At 37.0% G+C, this 26,422-nt stretch overlaps 1 protein-coding gene across 1 annotated transcript in view; it reads right to left on the bottom strand.

Moving 5' to 3' along the window:
• Positions 1-20,949, bottom strand: part of E(Pc) (Enhancer of Polycomb) — a 57,018-nt gene extending 36,069 nt beyond the window's left edge. The window contains exon 1 of the mRNA XM_028313462.1: positions 20,892-20,949. Coding sequence (XP_028169263.1) covers positions 20,892-20,949 — 58 coding nt within the window. The remainder of the gene's footprint in view (positions 1-20,891) is intronic.
• Positions 20,950-26,422: the final 5,473 nt, after the last annotated feature.

The following is a 26,422-nucleotide window of genomic DNA, read 5'->3' as shown; positions in this document are numbered from 1 at the left end:
TAGCCGAACATGTTTGGCTTTTTACGGACTTGTCCGGCCAAATATTCTCTCGTCCGGCCTGTCCGGCTTTTGTTAGGCTTTTATGTGGCTGCCGCGCCAGTCGAAAGTCGAGGCACCGAATAATATCAAGCACACTAGGGTTAATACAGGGACGTGTAACGTGTAAGTGCTTTTTAAAAGCCTACTTGCAAAAATAAAATGAGTTTTATGGATGATATTGATACTCCATTTACACTTCTATACTATAATAAATATTATAAATGCTAAAGTAACTCTGTCTGTCTTTCACGCCTAAACCACTGAACCGATTTTGATGAAATTTGGCATAGAGATAGTTTGAGTCCCGACAAAGGACATAGAATAGTTTTTATCCCGGTTTTTGAATCCGGGTCGCGCGCGATAACGTTTTTCGGTGACAGACCAAATTGCAAGCGGGCTAAGCCGCGGGCGGAGCTAGTATTAAATAAAGAAAAGTTCCATTTCCAGTCGTTCATAATAAAGTCAGACTTCTCACTCCCCACGCATCATATTGGAATATCATGTTATTGTAATTTTATTGTAAGTGCCGTTGCAAGCGTTTCTGTATCGCTCCAACCGTATTATTGCAAAATACAGTTTCTGTGTCATGTAAAGTGATTTGCAGTTGCTTATTGCGATGTATCCAATATACAATACCACAAATACGATGAAACTTTCGTGTGTTGGTAGGGAAATAGCTTGTATTTTATTATATTACACTAGTTGTGACGGCAACTTCGTACACGTGAAAATTATTTGAATATTTTCTGTTTTACAATATTTTTCTTCACTGATCCGCCCCTATTGGTCGTAGGGTGATGTTATATAGCCTAAAACCTTCCTACCTATCCAACACAAAAAAGAACTGTGACGTTTGTAAATTTGTCTAGGCCACCTGTAAAAATAGAGACGAGAAATCATCATTCATGAGTCAACGATATTGATTCAAAATCGTTCTCGCCAGTATGAAATGGTTCTCTCTCATAGATTTAAAGTTAAAACGGGTTTGACTTTGTTACCATAGGACTGTTGATCGACTGATGATACAAGTTCTCAAACTATAATTCTTTATGGCTCTTTTCAGGGCACTTATCGCCGTTCTAAGAGTTTAAGAGCTGTTTCATAATATAATCTATAGTTGTCCAAGTGTGACGTCACTCGGGCAAGCCCGAGTGTACAATCATTCAAGTCGCGCCGCATTCGCTGCGAAGGCCGTCGCACAGCTGACGGTGCCTGCGCTGCGTAATAGGATCGCCAGACGGCGGGCACACACGAGAATAATGTTGGGCGGATTAGATCCGCCGCATTTATCTTGTGTCGAGCTATTAAAAATCATTTATTTTTGCAAATAGGCTTTTAAAAAGCACGTTTACACGTCCTAGTATTAACCCAACCACTGCTTTGGGACAATAAATGGGCCAGTGCTGAGAAGAAGCAGCGCAAGAAACTCAGTCACTATTGTTGTCATCCTCCTTTTCAATTTTAATTTTTATTTATTAGCGTAATTTTTGACTTTGACTGCTAGACGACTGCCTGGTGCAAGCTCTGTGTGTCATTTCGTAGAGTTGAGTCGCGTTAAAAGCTGTGCTTCATCCATAGTTTGTTCAGAACATAACCAGCCTCGCGTGACGTGACGTCACTTGGGCAAGCCCGAAGTGTACAATCAGTCAAGTCGCGCCGCAATCTCTGCGAAGGCCGCCGCGCCGCACAGAAAACGTTAACTAATCAATAAAATAAAAGGACCTATGTTCTTCTGATTAATTTCGTTGCGGGTCCAATGACAGTTTAACTTTCCCCCGGGACAAACTTGACCTTCACTGGTTGGGTTTTATTGGCGGTCAAGCTGTAGATCCTGGCTACATGGGAGTTGCAGCGGTGGGTAAGAGAGGTGGGAATAGTCCGGTAACAAAAGGGACATCTTAGGAAAAATCACTTTCCAAATAAATGACGCAGAACCGTAACATTCTTAATTTTTAAATGACAACTAGTAAAATTATTAATTAACATCGTCTTCAACATAAATCATATTATCATTCATTCATTCGTATCATATTATTAATTACGAAAATTATGCTGATGCACATTAGACTACAGTTGTTTAAAATGACGTACTATTTATTATCACTTAAGTATATTTATAAGTCGACAGATCCGTCATCGGATCGGATCTCGCGGATCATAAGATCAATCCGCCGACCTCTCACCACGTGTGCGTGCGATCCTAAACCCACTCGTACACTTGAAACAGCGAAGCGGTTTTACTTGAAAAATACTTGGGCGGCAATTATGTACTAAATAAAATATTAGTTTTGATTTTATTTTATTTTATTTTTATTTTTCTTTATTCAGAAAACCACAGCTCTTTATAATAATAATACAAACAGGTTGATTTGGTACATTACAGTGATTAGTGAACTGACTTTTTTCGGACTGAGGGCTTTGTGAGTTTACATCAAAAGTTCTCACTAGTGAGCGCGTTAAAAATATGAAAATTTTAGTTCTTGAAAGTTTCCGCTAGGAGCGCTGTACAATCCGTCATACATTTAATGACATTTTTTACGCGCTCACCAGTGACGACGTTTGATGTGAACTCACACTAAGCCCTCGTGACAGTTGATAGCCGTGAGCGGCTTTCTCAGCTCACCGGGCAATAGGTAAGCGCAGATGGCTCTCATAATAAAGTGAAATATTGCTCTTGCGATAGAAGCTGAATGGAGGAGACTGAAGACGAGTTTTGTATGGAAATACATCGACGTATTCACCTACACGCACAAACCAATAAGTATGTAATTAAATTCAAACATCCACCCCTTTTTCATGGAAAGCACCAACGTAATTACCAATTTCCTTTGTTTGCCGCTTCTTTTAAAATCCGGACGCTTTCGGCAGCGCTCGGACGCGTCCGGGAGAGCTCGGCGCCAGACTTCCCGGGGAATCCCGGGCTGGCTGTGAGCTAGCTGAATACGTCTACGTAGTCTATGTTAGTACAGTCAACAACATATATCAGACTATGAATTTTTATTGCAAAAATTGGCACTTATAAGTAAATAAAAAGTAAAAAACTATCAAAATGTTTTTCCCTTAGTCTGAAACGAACTAGAATACTCTGAATAGTTAGAAAGTCTAGCTAAAAAGCTCTACAATTTTGATCCAAAATCAAATTATTTTTACTTCTAATTAAATAGTTCTTACAAATCATCAAATATTTTGCTCTTAGGAGCCTCTACATGTCTCATAATCTTTTTACCCTACCTGCGCTTCGAGACGAACATTTGGCAAGTGCTGAGAAGAAGCAATCCTTGCGCCCAGGGCCCCTAGTACATTAAAGACAGCCCTGGTGTGTCTAAAAACACTACTCACGCCAAATGTCCACTCGCTCTACCGTTTCAAACGCTAAATTAATACTAAATACAAATTCCGTGACAAATATATCGTTAATTGACAAAGGTAGAATCTGAATCAGATTACGAATAAAAGCCAGCAGTGCTACTCCGAATCGTAGCTACACTTTACGTAGTTTCGTATCTACCTGTCCCTGTCGCTCATGCTGGCATCTCGCTTTGTGTGAGAGGGATGGCAACATTCTAAACTTCGGATAACGTTTTTCGGAGTAAACCACAGACCACAGTCGACATGAAATCTCATCAACGCGCATTCCAATATACCGAATACCGATATTCGTTAATTAACATTCGACGAATACATTTGTAACGATATTCGTCGAAACGTTAAATGCAGAATAGGGTGGCACGGACAGACGCATTCCTACAAAATTATTTGTCCCTTTGAACGCGAATTGATGAAATATGAATGCGTGGTTTACAATATAGTTACTCATGTCACTATTTAAACCTTTGTCCCTTTGGGTAGTGGGAATATTATTGAATTCCTAGTAATTTTCGCTAATTGTAACTTATATGAATTTCGACTGATTGGTAAAATTTGAAATCAGGCGAAACCACTTTTGATTGATTGTTTGCTTTGACTGGGAAAATCAGTCAAAAGTGATATTGACCGATTATAAGTTATGACTGTAACACATTTTATAAAATGATTTAAAACTTTTAACCACTAAAATGTCAAGACAAGCATTCTATATGGAATAAAATAGTTATTTTATTGGCAGAATAATTTCACAGGAAAATTAATTCATAGGAAATTATCTCCCAATGAACAAGATGTTATTATAAACCCATAAACATAGTTATTAATAAAAATAAATTTACGTATTTGTGTTTATGTGTAACTATTTCCTTGAATCCATTGAAGTCAATGAGTCGGCTCCGACGACAGAGTTACAATACAATCAATAACAAAACTAGAAGATGACTATTTCTCTAATATAAATAATAATATGCACCATTATTAAAATGTTATTAAATAAAATAGCAGCTATTAACTAGCATAAAAGATTTCTTTTTCACCTTAACACAAGGGAATACGATTAAAAAAAGATCAAATAATATGGTGGGAACTATATTCCTAATGCCTTTAAAGTGTTAACTTGAATGTGCTGTCACCTTTACTTTGGAATTTGAAGGATTATGTCAACATTTATAAAGATGATACATAGTTATCATGAAAAAGTAAGAAAGTACATCATCGTCATCATCATCATCATCATCAACAGCCCTTTAACAGTCCACTGCTGGACTATGAGCCTCCTCCACTATAGTGGAGGGTTTTGCCATAATCCCCACGCTTGACAGGTTGGAGATCCCAGTTTAAAAGATTGATGTTTTTCAGAGAGCGCTGCTGCCCGAAAAAAATACATTTTGATGTTATAGAAAAAACAAACCAGTTGTGTCATTAACTGTACATATATTTGACACCAATTTGATCCCCCATTGTCATTAATAGTTAAGATTGACACGCTTTCACGGTCAGGACCCGCTTAGTGTAATAAATGGAAAAATGGTGGCCTATTGACGTACTTCTGGTATGATTAGATTAATTTATTTTAAACACAATAAACATTTAAGTACATCACAAAGCATTAATCACGTTTATTGTACGCATATAATGCTAGGTGTCCGGCTTTAGCCCGACATGTTTGGCTTTTTAGGGACTTGTCCGGCCTAATACTCTGTTGTTTGGGTTGTCCAGCTTTTGTTAGGCTTTTCACGCGTCCAGTCGAAAGTCGAGCCATATACAGGGTGGAATTTTGTAATGCCACCTGGAGGGAAACTATTCTTAATACTGTAGATAGAAAGTTTTACTCGAAGAAAACATTCCTTTATTTTTTTAAAGAAGTAGAACTACATTCAAACATTTCCCAAAATTTGCTTGCCACACTCGGGAATCGAACCAACTAAAATCTGTTAAAAATTACATCCTGTATTTTATTGCATCGATCGTTAGGGTTAAGTATAAGGATGAAATCTCTCTAACAGACTATAAATCAAATGAAAGGAAAGCTATGAAATCTTAAATTATTTTAATTTATCTACGGAAAATTGGATGGTGTTGAGAGGTGAATTTACGAAAAGAATATGAAAATCATTTTAAATTATTTAAAGCCGACCTTTGAAGACATGAAGCTCTAAAAGATAAAAATTGATCATATTATTGGTTATATCTTGTGAATTTCGCTGTAATAAGTCTTGATGGCGCTTCTGTTTCTCGGAATTTTCCTCCGCAGTATTAGGGTGCCGTTATTTTATTACAAAACCATGCGGTACAGTCAGCGTCTAATTGGTCTAATAGTTCGCGACACGTCTTTGTTACAGTTGGAAAAAGGTCGTGTTGTCGACTTTTCAGCCACTTTACGCGTCGCCAGCGGTAGGGTTAATACTGCGACGTGTAAAGTGCTTTTTAAAAGCCTATTTGCAAAAATTACACGAACTATTTAACGCATGTACTGTCAGAAGTATTATCCTACTCCTACTAATATTATAAATGCGAAAGTTTAGATGTCTGTTTGTTACTCTTTCACGAAAAAACTACTGAACGGATTTTGATGAAACTTTACAGTATCATTGTTTATAACCCAGAATAACATAAGGCTATAATTTATGACGATCTGTGACAAACTCATGCGGGTAAAGCTGAGGGCAAAAGTTAGTTGTTTATAGTTACATGAGAATAACATATAGGCTATAAGTAATAACGATCTATTCGACAAACTGGATTTCGCGCGAACGAAGAAGCGGGTAAAATCTAGTATAAATGAACAAATAATTTATAATCTACGGAATCCATTTCAAGACTATCGCCAAGAATTAAGTACACCGTTCCTCATCAAATAGAAATATTACATAAATCCTATTTCTCGGTAATACCCAGACTTGTTTGGGGGGTGACCTCCCCCCTCCCACCCTAGCTCACCCCCCACCCTGTCTGGATGTTTTCTATGTAAGCCGTCAAAGGGAAACTATGATCGACGGCATAATTTAGTCGAATTTGATGTAATGTTTTAAATTCAGTTAGTTATTGGGGAATATTCATGTTTTAATACAACTTTGCAATGTCTGATTGTGGGCACGTCACCGGCACGGCCTAAGGGCCTACCGATTTGAAAATGATACTTGATAGTACTACTAACTCATGAGCTATGATACGTCAGGGGCCAGGCCCCCTGAAAAAGAACCCCAGATACTACTATGCCGAGAAGTCCCGGGTTCGATTCCCGGCCGGGCAGAAATTGAAATGATGAATTTTAATTTCTGTGACGGGTCTGGGTGTTTTCTATGTATAATATGTATTTATTTACAAAAAAAAAGTATTTAAGTATATTTAATATTATATCCGTTGTCTAACTTGTCTAGTACCCATAGTACAAGCTTTGCTTAGTTTGGGGCTAGCGGTGCAGTGTAAAAATGTCCAAGGATATTTATTTATTTTATTTATTTATTTATACACCAATGGGACTCAGTAGCTATGCATCTTAGCACCTCTGTAGGATAGGACTCTACAGCACTGAAAGCCTAAACTAAACACTAAAGACTCTGTGGTTCTTAACCGGTAGTCCGCGGACCACTGGTGGTCCCTGGAGGCATTCCAAGTGGTCCACGAAGTGCACTTGCACACCTTGGTCAAAACCACTTTTAACTGATTTTTGCAGTCAAACTGGTTTTGACCGATTATGAGGTGATCCCTGACTAGACAGAAATTTGGTAAAATGGTCCCTCATGACTTAAAGGTTAAGAACCACTGCCTACAGTGTAGAGGAATGGAATCTTTACCCGACTACCTGAGTGACTTTTACGCTCGTAAAACGCTCCTATAAACCCTTCGTCTTATCTCCTATCGTTGTCTTATCTATACTATCATTGTTATACTACGCTATCTGACATAATTATGCAGAGAATAACATAGTACACATACCTATTATAATTTTTCTAAATGATATTAATAGCTACGGTTCGGTCAGCTGATTCCAACAACAGTAGCTGTGTGCTGGCGTCATCAACATTTAATTTCCATACGTCAACAAACAAGTTTAAACAAAAAACAGTAAATCAAAATAGGCTTGACAAAACTGCCGAAATATAAAAATAGGTTTCAGTTCAGACTTCACAACCTAGTATTTTAAAAGCCTTTTTGCAGAAAATTTATGACTGTTGCTGACTGTTGCAAAGGGCATAAAATAATGTTCTCGAGCCGGAAGTCGAGGTATGGGTAGGCCTTCTTCTTCGGTGGACCGACGATATTATGGTGAAGGTCGCGCGAAGTACCAGGGTGCGGGCAGCGCAGGACCGGTCGTTGTGAAAAATTTCCAATGGAAGGATCCCTCAAGCCTTTTTCCAGCAGTGGACGTCATTCGGCTAAAACGACGCAGCGTGGACCGACGACATCGTAAAGGTAGCAGGGAAGCGCTGGACGCAGGCCGCTACCAATCGATCAACGTGGAAAGCATTGGGGGAGGCCTATGTTCAGCAGTGGACGTCCTATGGCTGAAATGATGATGATGATGATGACGGCTGAAACGAACCAACGAAATGACTTATCTCGGTTGACCGCAGTCCAGATAACGAACCCTGATATTATTTACAATCAAATCCATATCAATCTTATCAAAATATTATACTAGATTGTGGTATCTATTCTAATCTCCTTGATATTGCTCTATTCCCACGAGATACAAGAGGCGTAGAAAATATATTTGCTTAGCGTTTTTCTTATATTCGCATTGGGCGAATGTTATTTCATTTTGCGGGACATTCATGTGTTTGGTAGTATATCCATTTTGATATTGTAGGTCGTATTCAGTGTAGTTTGTGTTATAAGCGGGGTTACTCCCAAAAAAAACGTTAGCCTAAGTTTCGAATATTGCCATCCCTCTTACCTAAAGCGTGATGCCTGCATAAGGGACAGTGACTGTGACAGACAGAACCAGCGCTACTCCGTAAGAGTAGCCCTGAACATGGTCTTAATCGCGTCTGCATACAGAAAGCATATAAAATCACCCCATCATTTTACTTCGTCAACAACGTCAACAGCACATCAACCTACTACAAAAAATACAAATTCACACGCTATTAAACTCTAAGTCCTGGATATAAAATTCAAAATCCGTTGGGAAATTCGTAATTTTGAGGTAGTTTAGTTTGATTTTCGATGGTTCCATGGCTTCAATGTTAACACCTCCATACAAAGTGCGCCAGTCGAATACCGAATGAGCCAGAATACCTTTAGTCGTTGGGAATTCGGATAGAGCCAGTTTCATCCGTTGCGAGGCAGTTTAAACCCGTNAGTATAGATTGCGCTCAACACAATAGTCCATCGCCGGGGTTCGAACAAGTGTTGCTCGAATATCGAATTGGCAGTCAGCCACCGACAGCGCTGGCCGCTGGGCTATTGAGGCGATCATTATCACTATAATCATCATCAGATTATTTGGTATCCAGTCCACTGCAGCGCGATCCTCTTTAATCTCTAGAGCAAATGGAAGATTTGGCTTACATTCACCGTCATTAACCGCCTCTGTGGTCTAGTGGTTAGACCACCTGCTTCAGACGCAGAGGTCCCGGGTTCGATTCCCAGTGGGGGCAGATTTTTCTGTTCAGTTTGGTTGGCGGTAGGGCTTGTTCTAAGTCCGCCTGGCTAGCTACCATCATCTTACCTAAGTCTGTCGCCATAACAACAATGTTAACAGCTTTGTTGTGTTCCGTCAGTTAGAGCTAAGATAGCCAGTTCCTCCGTGGTTGAGGAATCCGGGTGAAGCTCGCTTCCATCTCCGGCCTGATCATCACTTACCATCAGGTGAGATATAGGCCAAGAGCCTACTCGTTGTGGATAAAAAGAAAATAAAAACATTCCCGTTGAGTAAAAAATATTCTCTCAAACTTGTACGTTTATAATCGTAGTAAATACAGATAATTTCGATCCGCAGAGGTTATTCAAAAGGTACATACACCTATCCGCATGATAAGATCTTAACGGCGAGACTCAAGGATAGATAGAGAGGATTAAGGATACACGTAAACATTGTTATTAATCAATTAATATACTGAATATCCATAAAATACAGGGTACATTTCAATCATCGGTGGGATTTATTATGACTCTTCTTATCACATAATACTCGTATCACTTCACATTACCTACGTGATCGATTGATTTAAAAAACAAACTCCACTGTACTCGACTTACGAACGCCGCGTAAGAGGGATATTCCCGTAGAAAATTATTTAATATCTGTAACCGTGGGGTAATTCAAATGCATTTGTCGACAGTAGAAATCGTCTGTCAAATAATTTTTAGTAAATCAATTTTGAACTGATTGTCAAGGTAATACAGTTGAAAATTGAATATCAAAGCCAGAAGATTCCTAATGTCATTCTGCTGATAGTAGATGCCAAATTTCCAATATCGCGTACGAAGACGGAGAACTTTGTCAATATAGTGGTACATAAGGGTCATAATTAGTGGATGCCGACGATTTTCGCGCTGTCATCTCAACGACTGCCCACCCTTGTCGTTAGAGCAGTCGACTGGATAGAAAGCATGGAAAACTTGTATGTTTTCTTTTTATTAACTAAACGAGTCTACATTACGTAAACTATTTGGTAAAGCTACTGCTTGTTTTGCCTACACTCATAAAATCATTATGATCTTATTTATGTAAGTCTTATTTTGCTGCATCTGATTAAAAATAGGCTGTTCAAGGTGACTGATGCCCGTTTTCACCATCAATCCCTAATTTTTAAGTGACCCCTATGAAAACAACCAGAAACCAGCCCATAATATGTTGTTCCGAAGTGATGGTAGGGCAAGCTATATTTGGGACATGTATAAGCGCACTGAAAAGGGCCCAAGTACTGAATAAAAAACTTTGACTTCTAATAAAAAATAAAGCCCACAAAATAAATTATGTAATACACAATTATGTAAAGCGCACATTTTTTCATATAAATAAATATAATAACGTGCATCCAACCTAACATTCGTCATGGTATGACTCCGAGATCGAAAACTCGTCCGTAATACGCGCCCGCGCATCTACGACTTGCTTCAGTAAAATGGAAAGTGCAATGCACTACATTCCTGACGCCGCAAAAAACGAAACAAATAATTTATTTTTCGTTAAAAATTCGCAAAACAAATAAACCTTTTATAAATGCTCAATTAATGGATTTTGCCAAATAGCGAGCGGTTGAAATATCGTGCGATGTTTTTTGATAGTTCATTGAATATCAAAGCCGCTGATGTTTCAGGCTGAAACCATTTTATTGTGATTGAAATTGGAAACCTTGTGAAATATCTTAATTGCAAAATATTTTTTTGTCAGAATCATACATCTTGTGTACATACAAGAAGTCAAAGCAATAGTCCTTGAGTACAAATATGTATATGATTAAACCAATTTATAATTTAGAAGATTAAGTGTTGAATGTAAATTATGGGTGCTAAAAGAAAAAATGTGTATGCAAGTACAAGTATTTAAATGAGCAATAGATTTTTTTAAATTTATTTCTTACTTATTTGGACTGATTTGAACTGAATAATCAAATAGGTATCAAGTTAACGCATATTTTTAACCGACTTCAAAAAAGGAGGAGGTTCTCAATTTGAGTATAATGTTTTATTTTATTTTTTTATAACTTTAATTAGTAGTGAAGTTTATGATTTTACATGCAATTTACAATGTCCTATCACTATTTATTAGATCATATAATAGAGGTATGCTTTACAACATCTGAACATATCGAGTCAAATTATAAAATTTGACTAAATATTTTTAATTTTCTGTGAATCGCGTACCATTTCCTCCATTAATTTGCAGTCATTAATAACAGTTATTATGAAAATATGTATATTTATAGTCTGTAACTTCAACGCGCATTTTCATTTTCATGAAAATTGTGTGAAACATTAGGCGTTCCAATTTCAAATCAAAAATCGAACAAGATGGACGACAGTGAAAGCGCGGTCATTGGTCGGCGAAGAGCCTGCGTGCGCGCCGACGCACGATTACAAACTTACCATTGATGCTCTATCCATCTCTAACAATCCACTAATAAGGTCGATAGTAGCTTGGATAGTTGTACAATTAACTTTGTCGTACACTACCGCTCTGCAGCACGCGTCCATTGAGATATAATTACTCCTTTGTTTACGTTCACAGTCTTAATTGGCCTGCTCATTACTTTTTTATGAGAAGTTGTTGACAATTTTATTATACTATGTTATCATCCAGCTCACATATCTCACGCGCAGTTATCTTCTCAGTATTTATCTAAGATTTTCCGGGATTATTGACATTTGAAATAAATTTAAAACAATGAAAACGGAAAAGTTGTAAGCGAAGATAATTTATAGATATTTTATTAATGTAATATTATTTATAATTGAGTAAGAAACATTACTGTTTGTGTGTATTAATAACTTCGTTATTAGACTTTGGAATGTTAATGTTAACTATTCTTTTTAATAGTTTACTTATACGACACAGTGTATAAATAAGAGCATGTGGTTTAAACATAGCTATAATAAATGATAACACCAATAAATAAAATACAATTTACGAACTGTCAAAACTCTATTTCCCCATAGAACTTGTATGTAAACACCCACGTATGACGTCACTTGTAGGTTTCATTTTTCAAAATCAATTCTATGAATTAACTCACTTATTGCATTTCATGAAAATCAATGTTTCGAAGATAAACTTGAACCTTCTTGTGAGAACAAAACTTTTGAACGCCACAAAGAAGGTACTTGATATGTTTAGTGTACTTTTTATTCCCTTTAAAAAGGAATTCAAGGAATAACCGTCATTTAATCTTCCCATGAGCTTACAGTGAACAAGATCAGGTGTTGCTTTCAAATCGCCGCCTGTTGCTATTGAATTTCATAGGGCTGCATTTACTGATTCATTTTCACACCATTCTTTGGAATTAAATGATTTATTACCTACTGTTACTTAAGTATTGGACAAAGCCTAGGCCTGCCCCAAGGATTTCCATAATGACCGGTCCTGGGCTGCCCGCATCTAGGTTCTTCCCGTGATCTTCACCAGACCTTTCGACCTTCCTTTTTGTCCAGCAGTAGACGTCATTCTGCTGAACCGAACGAACGAGCGAGCTTAATATTGCAACCTGAGTAGTATAGTAGTACCTGTATCATAACAGTACCTACCCCTTGCAAGAGCAAGTACATAAAAAAAAGACAAAAAAAAAAAGAAATAAAGACATGCTAGGTACCTCCAAGAGGAGGTACCTAGCATGTCTACGGAAGGTCTTCTGTAGGGTCGTGGTGGTCTTTGCGACACTTAGCTCTACCTCTAAATTAGTAGGTATAAAGGTAGGTACTGTAGCGGACAGCCGCTCGGGCGTGCGGAAATAAGAAAATATCTTCGTTTTAAAATATGTTTTTTGATAGCCGTCTGGGCATTTAACGCAGAAATACATCTTTATTTTAAACCGAAGATATTTTCTTATTTCGAGCGGCTGTCCGCTACAGGTACCGCCACTGATAATTATGACAACTGCAGTACGGACAATGACGGTGCAACTCCCGAACTCCTATTTTTGCCCAAGGTACCTACTTAAGTCCCAAAAGACTACAGGTACGTTTTACAGCTAATTCATCGTCAAATTCTACAAAAGCGTAAAACAATAAATGGAGTTGTTAACCCTAGAAGATCATATCGCATTCTTGCTAAGACCGTGGGAACAATCATCTCGGGTACACAATCGCAAACATTTGTCGATCCGAGAAACAAATTAGCTATTAACACGATCATATGCGATGGTTATCATGGACTGTAATGAATGAGAATAGTTTAGATGGATTTTGTAATTTGGAGCACTTTATCAATATGATAATTTCAGCTAGAGAGGACGTCAACTGCTGAACTAATGGCTCTCCAGTGTTTTCCAGATTAGCCTGAGGGAAGCGGCTGGCATCCAGCTGTTTCCTACAACCTTAACATGGTCTTCTGTCCACCTTGTGGGTGACTTGTCCTTCCTTGGGTTCTAACAGTATGTATTAGTTCATCATCATCATTTCAGCGACAGGGCGTCCACTGCTGATGACCATTGACTTCCACATCGCACGGTTGGTAGCGGCCTGCATACAGCGCCTTCCTGCTACCTTTATCAAGACGTCCACCGTATGGGTGGAGATCGAACGCTGTGTTTCCGGACTATAGCTTATTTATATGAATTAACTGAAACGGAAAGTGAACTGTGTGTGATAAATTACCAAGATGGGATCAAACTTACCAAACTTAAAATTTGCATGGAATTTATTGTCATAAACTTAAAATAAGTTAAATAATTTCTTCAAACGTGTGCGACCTTAGTAGCTGTTCTATTTGTTATTTTCGTGGATAACGGTGCTGGTTGTGCATTTATTTAAGATATATCTGTAAGACTTTTTGTAAAACGGTTTGTACAATTGTTTGTTGTCCCTAATAAAATAAAATAAAGAATGAAATGTAAATTTAACTAAATTCATGCTAGTTTTCCAACATAATTTTGGCAATTTAGGTTTGGAGATATATCAAATGTTTGCAGTCTCATAGAAACGAGAGGTATTGGTAGAATGGCAAATAATCCTAATCATTTAAGTGTGTGTCTACTCAAAATGTTCTTCAATAAAAAGTTTTTTTCCATGTTTAATTAAATCTTGATTATTTAAATTACCTGATACAGTAAGGTCACTGGCGAACAGCTTGGTGACAGGAAGGCAAGACCACGTTAAAGAGAATAACAACTAGGTATTGATGCCCAATAAATACAGAAGGCACTAAAAAGTTTAACGTAAACATTGTACCTTTTTCCAAATTAAAAAAAGAAATAAGCATCAACAGAAACTTTAAGCTGAAAAATACCACTCTTCATTCGTTTGTTCGTTTCAGCCAAATGACGTCCACTGCTGGACAAAGAATTTCTACAACGATCGGTCATGCGCTGAGCTGTCCAGCGACTTGGCCCACTTTTAGCTTGGTCCACGATCCAAGTCGCCGGAGTGAATTTTTGAAAGGGCTTTCCTACAGAGAAGACTCACTACGCTACCCGCATCCAGGCACTTCCCCCCACCTTCACCAGATCGTCAGTTCACCTAGTGGGAAACAAGGCGTAGTTTTAGGCAAATATAAATATCCCGTGGCCTCTGTTTTCCTGCTCTATATTCAGCCGTCATAGAGTCACAGTTCAGAGGTGACTTGAAGTCCCACTTTAAATGAATATTCAGCTAATCTTTGTTTACGTATACCACACAACCATTTTATTTTGTACCCTATATTGTAAGCAATAAGAGTGGAAACATTCTAGCAAAGTTGTTTATCTACCTTTAATCAAGGCGATTTTAATATTGATTTGACTTTGTTTACAGTTTAACGATGTTGATGTCATTCTTATACCACGAAGGCTTAAGGTGGATTATTTCATCTAAGTATTCTAATTTTTAATAGCAGAATAAGCTTGAATAGGGTTTCTTGGTGGGATCTTATTTTCTCGGTGAGAGATTATTAGGGAGAACTAGTCAAAAATAGCGTCATCTGTAATAGCCATATTATTTTTTAAATGTAAACTTGCTGTCAGAATGGCAAGATTTTTTAATTTCTTTTTGCAATGAAATCAAATTAATTCAGTCAGTTGACGTGAATTAAAGATGCCACATGCCTCTCTTACAAATAAGGGAATTTTCCACATCATCATCATCATCATCATCATCAACAGCCCTTTACAGTCCACTGCTGGACTATGAGCCTCCTCCACTATAGTAGAGGGTTTTTCCATAATCCCCACGCTTGGCAGGCGGGTTGGAGATCGCAGTTTAAAAGATTTATGTTTGTCAGAGGTGTCCCGCGGGTGTCGTAAGAGGCGACTTAGGGACTACACATCAAACAGAGAACGGGCAGCAGCGCTCTCTGACAAACATAATTTTCCACAATACATAAAAATATATGTAACTGATTGACGTGCCTATTACCAAGTACTTAAATACATAGATCCAGGCTAGTTGCACAGGTGGAGAAAATGCACAAGAGTACCTACGCGCGTAGTTATTCCGAAAGCGATAAATTTTCTTCATCACACAATACCAATTATTAAAGTACCAATATATTGTTATTCTCCTTCTATACATAATCCAGTAAAAGATGAGCATTAGCTAATGAGTAATCGTAAACAGGAAATTATCGGTAGAGAAAGTGTATTGCTTAATTGTCAAGAGTCCTAACAGAGAAGAATGTTAATTGCTTTACGTAAGGCGATCTATATCATCATGGTAATGGCGAGATCGCTCGTAAATATTTAGAGTTGGTGTAAGTTTACTACAAAGGGATGAGAGTGAGTTGCAAGTTTTGGTAACAATCTACGATTCTCAAATAGTCGGAAGTTCCATGGCCAAATATGTATAGTTCCTTGCAATTCTTGCTATAAATTACAAAGAATAAATTTCTTAAATACACGTTGGTTCCATGGTCCCCTAATAATACAGTTCATGCAAAGGCTACTAACAGTCTGGACTGGAGTAAGCAACGCAAAAAAACATAACATTCTCTTGCTTTTTTCATTACTTTGGTCTCCAGTCGAAGGACCTCGTACCAGATTTAATTCTCAGCGAAATCTCACGCAATCTACGTTTGCACTAATCATTAATTTATGGGATTTTTATAATTTTTCGTCTTCTATATCTATTTCGTCACATCAAATCAAATACACTCAACATCAAATAAACCGCACCTTCCGCGACGCGAACTTTAAAGATTTTCTTCTGACACAATTATGGTACCCCAACAATATTGGTGTTATTTGAAAGCCCAATAAATATCCTTAAAGAAAAATACATTTCATTTCTAAATAAATGATTAACATTTATACCATAAATGTGACTTGAAAATAGACCTCACTTTGGGCTCACCTCTGGGATCAATTAGACCAATTTTTATGATTTAAATAAAGATCTCACGTGTCCTCTTTAACAGATGGATAGCGATTAATCCCAACTTAACAGTTTTATAGTCATAAAAAATGACTATAGCGTAACCACCTATTTTTTGAAGAAGTGACTCTGGCTCCTTGTAAAGACACGTTTTTGGGGTAAAAACCTTTCCTTTAATGAAATGAAGTTTAGAACTAGGCTTTCAAATGGTACCAATGTTGGTGGGAAGTGGGGATGCATACGTTAAAATAAAGTTTACTCCATTCTGAATGTAAAAATAGCATTGTCACTAAATATTGTAAAGTGGTTTATGAGAATAGTTAAGCACCGAATTGAGAGAGCACCGAATTGTGAAAATGAATCACGGAATTGAGAAATGAATCTCCAAATTTAAAAATCGCTCCGTGAACTTAGAATTGATGACATTATGTAGAAATACATAATGTATTTCAATAATCAAAATAATAAATACCTAAAACTTTTGATATCTGACTGCTGGTCTATTAGTTAGATGGTTAATTTTAGGTTTAATTGTCTGAAATATCCATTGGAATTAAAAAAATCCTAATCAATATGTTTAATTTTTTAATAAGGAACTATGAATCATTCTTAATTTTTATATATTATTTTATTTCATTAAAGTTATATAAAAATAAAATTATATTTAAATAAAATAAATACATAACAAAGGGTCTCCTCTTAGTTTATTTATTCTTAACCTTAAACATAAAACAAATATAGCAAGACCCAAGAGCTAGATTGACCTGACACTATACCGAAGATATACCGGACGTCAGTTTGTACAAAATTAAAATAGCTCTCAAACAGCTGAAATACAACAAGGCACCGGGTGTTGACGGCATCACGGCTGAGCTTCGCCGGTACTAAAGGCTCTACAGAAGCAGTTCAATTCCATCATCCTCGAAGGAAAAACGCCTTCGGCATGACACAAAAGTGTGGTGATAAAATTATAGACTCATCTCACTTCTGAAGCGTGTTTACAAGCTGTTTTCGAGAGTCTCGCTCGCAGACTCAACGACTTCCAGCCTTCTGAAAAGACTTTAGTATTATGGCACACACACAGGTACGCTACGGCATATTACACAGAAGACCAAGGAGCCAATTCACGGACGATATCGTAGTCATGGCTTATTGGTCGTAGGCACGGACGATATCGTAGACCTTGGAAGATCTAGGCACAATGCTCGATGGCCTCCGTAGAGCCTCTCAACAAGTGGGTCTCAAAATGAACATGGACAAGACAAAAATCATGTCAAATGTCCGTGTTTCACCCACTCCTCTNCTTGAAGGCGCCATTGTTGAAAGACACTCTGTGTAAGCCTCATTACGCGCCGACCGCAAAACGACAACTGGTGTCGCTGGACGGAGCCGCATTGAAGGGCCCGCAGCGAGTCAGCCTGAGCCTCGACGGACGGCCGTTGCTGAGAGCCGCGTTGCCTGCTGTCAGAGCGCAGCCTCTAAGGCACCAGGTGAGTCCACACTCCACATATACTAGCACATGCCTGTGGCAAAAACACGAATAGTGTCACTAAACGACGGCGCTGTTAAGAGACATCCTGTGTATGTCTCATTACGTGCCCGCGACGAAACGACAACTGGTGTCGCTAGACGGAGCCGCGTTGAAAGGNTTTCACCCACTCCTCTGAAGGTTGGAGACTCTACACTTGAAGTTGTTGACAATTGTGTATATCTGGGACATAGAGTCCAGATAGGTAGGTCCAACTTTGATCTCACGTCTGAAATACCGCAGTGTCTCAAGACAAAAGTCTTCGACCAGTGTGTGTTGCTAGTGATGGTGTATGGATGTGAAACGTGCTCGCTTACTATGAGCCTAATAAGAAGGCCCAAAAGGCAATGGAGCGTTCTATGCTCGGAATTTTCCTTCGTGATTGAATCAGAAATGAAAAGATCGGCAAGAGAACCAAAGTGACCGACATAGTCCGCAGAATTGCAAAAATCAAGTGGCAGTGGGTGGGGCACTTAGGTCGTACAAATGATGACTGTTGGGACTGAAAAGTTCTCGAGTGAAAACCACGGACCAGTGGGCAGGCCTCACACTAGGTGGACCGACGATCTTGTGAAGATCGAGGTAAGAACCTAGATGCGGACAGCGCACGACCGGCTGCTATGGACATCCTTGGGGAGGCCTTAGTCCAGTAGTGGACGTCATTTGGCTGAAACGAACGAACGAAAAATAAAATAATGAATTATATTGAAAGAAAATAATTTTATCAATTAGTAAAAAACGATTTTAAACATATCCCAATATTTTTGTGACTCTTGCTCTTTAAGTTATGATGAACAGAGATGTCCTTTTACCTGTCCATTATCTAGTTTTCAAACAAAAAACTATTAATTATTGGACAGCAAATATCCATAATTCAATAACTTATTAGTTACTGTGTTTTGTGGAACCAATAATTATTAAATTATATACAAAATACAATAACTCTTTAGTATAAAAAGAAATGAGCAAATGAGATAGATTTAAAAAATATATATAAAAATGTTATAGACAAACATTCTATTTTCAAAATCGTTGCGATAAGTTAAAGTACATATTTTCAAACTTCTGCTTACATCGTTTACTAATGTTTTGAACTATTGTTTTATATTATTTTGATAAGATAGCAGTAGCAGTGCATTCTTTTTGATGAAACCTCAAAAAAAATGTTTTATTGTCTTCTCTTATGACTGGTAGTGCCCAATGATTGCTAGTTCACCCTATTATTATGTTAGACTGATTTTATTAACATTTTAAGATACACAAACAATTTATTGTCTCCATTTTCATTTAATATCAATTCGGTGTATACGTTTTCTCAATTCGATGCCCCATATTCCGCGGAATTGAGATCCACGGAATTGAGGAAATATCACAATCCATCAAATTACTCGAAAATATTATAAATTACAACAATTTCTACAAATCGTAATGGCAGATATCACTTAAACACTCAATTAATTCAGCAGTAATCTCATTAAATACTTCCTGAACATTATTAATTTCGCACACCGATTTGAGAAATGACCAGTGACCAAAAATTTTTAGTGATTTCAAACCTCTGAAAAATGCTCCTCAAAGCGACAAATCTCTCTTTTAGACTTCTCGAAAATTCGGGCGCAACTGCTAGTTTGTGGGAATCAGTCGAGGGCGTTCGTACTGTGCGTAGTTAGTGATATAGGAGCACAAAAGTAAAAATCACGGAATTGAGGCACACACGTCGGACAAAATTTAAATGTGTTACTGTAGTAAAACCCAAGGACTTACAATAAAGAAACTCATATATACATATGGCTTTATTAACTATCCCTTGTTCTGTGAATGTGGGTATCATAATGGGAAAGTTATTATTTCAAAAGTTATGAAGCAAAAACGAGTAAATTCTGGAAACCGGACACTCCATTTTAAGCCAAATTTCGCCCGTTTTTGAACTTTCAGATTTTTTTAAGGCGAGATGTAAAACCTGGCGGTCTTCTAAATATGCTCTCCATCAAGTCAAGAGTCCTATAAATACGTGTGATTTTTTTCAAGACCGTACTTCAATTTTAAAGGTACTTTTTTCGCCCCAGTAGGTCAATCGGTCGTCTCCGTAGAAATGCCCTTATTCGATATTGATCTCTATCGCACACGAATAAGGAAGCTGTTACAATAATTCTTGGGCTAAAAGGAAAGCCAGAATGATGACTGAATCATTAACCACTAAGGACGTCATGACATGACAATGGTCTCAGCGAAAGCATAATTCGATGATGAAAATATGCGTCAGTAAGTATTCCTCCTTTTTGGAACAATACTAAATTACGTACCTAATAAGGATTTTAGATTGACAAATGAAATCGATCATTCATAAATCCCAACTAATATTATAAATGCGAAAGTAACTCTGTCTGTCTGTCTGTCTGTTACGCTTTCCCGCTTAAACCTCGCAACCGATTTTGATGAAATTTGGCATAGAGATAGTTTGAGTCCCGGGAAAGAACATAGGATAGTTTTTATCCCGGTTTTTGAAACAGGGACGCGCGCGATAAAGTTTTTTTGTGACAGACAAAATTCCACGAGGGCGAAGCCGCGGGCGAAAAGCTAGTTGATTATAAAGTTTAAGATACAACTGGCTTTTTCTTTATGCCTACAGGAAATATGTAGTTTCAATATAACAAATAAGTAAAGGTAAGCGAAATAAGATAGGTACATTCCACCAACTGCCACGGCATTATGTAGAGCTATGCACTAAATTTTATTACGATGCATCTACCTATTACAGACAGACAATAAAATTGTGTCAGGAAAACCAACACAAGTCACACCCAGCAAACATAAGCTGACCGGAAATAAAACCTGAAATCAAAATAAAACTAGCATTAGATCAATAAATTAACTTCGTAAGTTTACTTCAAAATAGTTTTTTAAATCTGCCAAAAATGCGTTTCATCTACCTACACGTTCGTTGAATTTTATATCCTGACACAAATTCAAAATTCAAACCGTCATGCTCACCATAATGGTCTATTACCGTACCGCACGCATTCATACGCAAAATGGATGGCGGGAGAAAAGTTTGACAGCGCCATTACGCATGCGCCGCGCGGGATGCCTACGCGCAGCCATCCGCCCGCTTTCGCGGACCATCCGCCATTTTTGGGCTCACCATGTTTGATAATTTGTTCGGAATTTCAGGACTAACCAGTGTGTAGTTGGAGATAATATAGCTAGTTCTGTGGGTGAGGATTCCGGGTAAAGCTCGCTTCTTCCTTCGGCTATAAAATTTAAAAATAGGTAAATCAATCTAATTATCCAAAATAATTGTTCGGTGATGATGTGAGACGGATATCAAGCAGTTAATAGAGACTGAAACCATATGTTGGTGACGTATGTAGAGTCGGCAAACTAGCCTCCTTATCATTTGCTTTTCCTGTCTCGGTAAAACAATAACGGCACAAATAATTACGTAATTTTCATCTTTAGGTAGTTAGAATCAACAATTATTACCTTCTGAAATCGGTCAGACCTGAAGAACATAAACTTTCTCCACTTAACCTGTATTTATCCCAAGCTAATTTCAAATCTTGAAAAAAAAGCTATATTGACTAGTTGATGATAACAGAATCTTATCAGAGCTTTCAAAAAAGCTTGCCCAAATCGATGTAAGAAGTGGTCACTAGGGTGTCCCAAAAAATCTGCCTTTTTCAACGCATGGTCACCCTACACAGGCGCCATGCGCACGCGCCGCGCCCGCGTCTTCTTGACATAATTTTAGAGCGACTTCGAAAATAAGGAGGTTATCAATCCATAGTTATTTGAGCAGCGATAGCCAACTGTTGAATACTGTACCTACCTTCCTACTCGGGAGACCTACTCGAATCGTTTGCTACTGACTTTGTGATAGACTACAAAGGTTGATAATGGTATGAAGACGAAACCTAAATAACGGATTTTAGGGCTTATGAGGTTTTATAATTATTACTTGCATAAATCTCCACTTTTAGCCTTTGACCTGATACAAAATGTTGTATCTACCTAATCTTTATCAGTAGGACAATCGCCTAATGACATTTTTTTCGTATTCCTTTGTTCTGGGGTTTCACTTCATAGAGATCCAACTCCGCTTGGAAGTCGATTCTTTAGCTTAGAGGATCGACGATTTCAAGAACACTGCTAGTAGTGTTTGAATGAAAAAAGGGAGAGATGTGTTCATTATCACTCCTTAGCCGAGGCTTAAATCTATCAACATAGCTGAAATGATGATAGAGTATACAGGGTGGAATTTTGTAATGTCACCTCTAGGGAAAGTACTCTTAATATTGCAGATAAATAAAAATACTGAAAGAAAACATTCCTTTATTTTTGAAAGGAAAGAGAACTGCAGTCATAGATTTTCGAAATATTTTCGAAAATTCACTACCATACTATACAATTTTCTGTACATAATTAAAATAATTTAAGGTTTTATGGATTTCCTTTCATTTGATTTATCAAGTTTGTTAGGGAGATTTCATCTTTATACTTGACCCTAACGATCGATGCATTAAAAATACAGGGTGTAATTTTAGTTGGTTCGATTCTTGGGTGTGGCAAGCAAATTTTTGGAAAAATATGCGTAAACTATTTACACACTACTTACAGTTTCTTCATTTACCTAAAGTACTAACAGTTGGGCAACGCGCAAAGAGGCCACTGCAACACTGGACATGACATTTCGCAAACCGTCCGAGATGAGTTTATAAAATTAAAAATTATAATTGACGCGGTTATGCGTAGACCTTGCTACTACTTAACGCAGCCGTGAGCATGCCGCGGATGTAGGCTTAATGCCACTGGAAGAGGTAGTTTTAACAGCTGTAGCACTTTATAGTTCTTGCAACTCACGAAGGCGAGTGAGTTATACTTGTGTGTGAGTGAGTTATACGTGTAATATGCACATAACGATAGTGTAATGTCTGTCAAAACTATTCAAAAACGAACAGTAGCGAGCCACCACACATGTTAAGCTCACTCGCCTTCGTGAATGCAACAACTATAACTGATATTGGTATGATTGTCATATAACAGGTATGATAGCATAAAATGTCGGACTTTGATCACCTGGATGATCACCCAGTTGAAAGTGGACTCCAGGCGACACTTTGGTGTCCTTTGATCATCCATAGATAAGAAGAATCCAGGTGATCAAAGTGGAATAGACCAAAATATCACATTTATGCAAAGTAATTTAATTCCTCAATAAATATTCTCGAATCTTTTTTTAAAAGCAACATTTTAACATTGGGATCGTCGCTATTGCGATCGATTGTACATTGTTAAACGAAAAAAACGTTCACAAATATTTACTTATGATTTTTTAAAGCGAATTTACGGATGTATTCTCTTTAACAAATGTAACGAATACGTTGTTAATTAGTTGTATTTAGGTATGTTTACTACATCCGGAAATGTAGCTATGAATTTTTCATACACAGTATGTATTACTTGTATTTATTTGCTAAACACTGTACCTAACATCCGAACATGTAACATGATTTTAATAATAAACTAATATAACTTAAAAAAATTACCTACTAGGTAATTTTCTTCATTAACAATTTTCATTTTCAAATTATCTTATTTTAAAATGAAACCCTCTAAAAACGAATATTTTCCCCCTTATTTAAATTTTCCTCTCTCCAGGTTGCCTGGAAGATACCGTCTCGTTTCGATAAGACCGCTTAAATCAGACCATTTTAACTTTTTGAGTAGCCTTTCTTAAGGCTTATTCCTAGAGCTCTACACCGCTATTGTTTTAAAAAAAGTTCATACTTTGATTCTCAACGGGTCCACGAGTTCCAACGACATTAAAAATAAAAAGCATTTTCTTAGTATATTATTTTAAAATTTCATGGATCCGGTGGAAAAAGAGGAACAATACAGTGTGAGTCACGTTAAAGTGTACATATGAAAATAGATGAAACTAGACCTATTTTTATCGACAAAAAAGAGGTCAAAAAATTTTTGAGATTTTTTTTTTATTTTTTATAGAATTTTTTTTCTTCCAATTACTTATTGTAAAGAAAACGTAATAACTTTTAAACTAAGCGGTATATCCTGATAAAGTAAAAACACTAATAATGCTAAATAACAGGCAATAGTAAAAAAATACATAAAATACACAAAAAATGCCAAAAAATAATAAAAAATGATACTTTTTGAAAAAAATCCGCTTAAAAATTCGTGTTTTTTTGGTTATTTGATAAATTTCTCCAAAAAATGCCCCAACAACAGGTGGTTTTTATTGTTTTGTATTATTCTCTATCGCATTACCTTTGTAAAACCAAAAATTGCATGTCTCTATCCCTATCACAACATTTGCTATGATAGTTTGAACAAAGGCCTATCACAACATTATTCTCCTCTACAGGTAGGGACAATTTTAATTTTAACTAAAATGCTTATTTTACTTCGAAATCTTTTGTTTTTACTTGAAATCTAACTTGTCTTTATCAAAATTACAAATCTAGAGCCATTTTCAGTTTCGTTGTTAACGAAGCGTTGAATGGCGCGCCCGGAGAGGCTTAGTTCAAACGATCATAGCAAATGTTGTGATAGGGATAGAGACATGCGATTTTTGGTTTTACAAAGGTAATACGATAGAGAATGATACAAAATAATAAAAACCACCTGTTATAGGGGCATTTTTTGGAGAAATTTATCAAATAACCAAAAAAACACGAATTTTTAAGCAGATTTTTTTCAAAAAGTATCATTTTTTATTATTTTTTGGCATTTTTTGTGTATTTTATGTATTTTTTTTACTATTGCCTGTTATTTATCATTATTACTGTTTTTATTTTATCAGGATATACCGCTTAGTTTAAAAGTTATTACGTTTTCTTTACAATAAGTAATTGGTAGAAAAAAAATTCTATAAAAAATTAAAAAAAAATCTCAAAAATTTTTTAACCTCTTTTTTGTCGATAAAAATAGGTCTAGTTTCATCTATTTTCATATGTACACTTTAACGTGACTCACACTGTATAGTCGTGGACCTTTCGGAATAAGCCTTTTCATAAAATTAAATTAAAGAGTATCTCTATCTTTTGGAAGTTTTATAATATTTGATCGTCACTTCTAGCACGTTTATGTCTTCCACCACAACATAGTGCTAGCAAATGGTAAAAAAGTGGCAATTAGAACAAAGATTGTAATTAAAACTAAACGTTTCATAATCTTACAAGCGGTTATCTGCATGCTGCTTATCTCCAGTAATGATGCAGTGTGGAAACAGCGCGGCATTAATTGTTTATTTAGCAGTTTTAGTTAATTAATTATGGTTTTTGACCACATAGGAAGGTTTTTGGCCACAGTAACGCCTAATTTTAGATGTAGTTGCAGTCTAATACCTAAGCATTATATCTTAATTCATTCTCTTCAACTTAATGCCCACTGCTGGACAAAAAGCCTCCCCCCAGAAAAGTTCTCGAATGGCGACCACGGGCCGGGAGACGTAATGTGGGCAGGCCTTCACTAGGTGAACTGACGATCTGGTGAAGGTCGCCGGAAGTACCTAGATGCGGGCAGCGCAAGACCGGCCGTTTTGGAAATCCTAGGGAGGCCTTCGTCCAACAGTGGACGTCGGTTGGCTGAAACGAGATCGAGCAAGTATTTGTTTCATAATAGGTAGGGGGAGTCCGGGAGAGTTTACCCGCCTTCCACTAAAATGCTTATAAATATTTCTATACTTACAAATTGCAAATTTTTATTAATTGTATCTTAAGCTACATTATTTAGCTATATTTTCTTCTAAGAAAGTTTAATACATCATTATTAGTTTAAGAGTAATTAACAATTTTAACCAAAGTGATATTTGGCTAATATCTCCCGCCTGGGTGGGAGACTTGACCCCCCAAGTAGGGAGACTTTACCCGGGCTTAAAAATAAGCAAAATAATCACTACAAATTATAATTCTATAAAGAAATTTAATCTTCTTGAATGAAAATGTGTAACAATTAATTCTATAAGGTTTTAAAAAAAATCTGCGACGTTTTTTCTATTAAAACTGGTTGATCTGGATAAACTGGTTTCTACTGGGGCAACACCTCTAATAATTTTCCTTTATCAATGTTTCATACCTATATCATTTCTTATTACTGACAGATCTAAATTGCTACTGTTTCTAGATGTTCCTTTTTATATTTGAAGCCTTTCAAATAATTTTGGAAGATTATCTGCAATAAAAGTACCAGATTACCCTGGGTAAAGTCTCCTCCCGATGCCAGGGTAATGTCTCCCACCCCAGGCTAAGCTGTCTATTATTACATTTTTATAAAAAACTATAACACTTAAGTAAAACTGTGTACCGTAAATGGTACTAGGATAATTACATTTACGATGTATATAAATGACATGCTGGAATCTATTCATAGTAAACAACTGAAATCAAATATCGAAAATTGAAAAAAGTTACTTTTCGGGCTCGAAAATGTGTTATCACTTGTTACTCCTAAACCAAACTGCCAATCACAACGGCAATGCGTGGGCGAGGTGGGACGCGCCTATGGAGTCTAAGAAGT

This window comes from Ostrinia furnacalis, unplaced genomic scaffold, assembly GCF_004193835.3.
Source record: "Ostrinia furnacalis isolate ACB-3 unplaced genomic scaffold, ASM419383v2 OfSCF4245, whole genome shotgun sequence".
NCBI lineage: Eukaryota > Metazoa > Arthropoda > Insecta > Lepidoptera > Crambidae > Ostrinia > Ostrinia furnacalis.
Note: the sequence above shows the minus strand (reverse complement) of the source record. Positions and strands in the feature narration are given on the sequence as shown.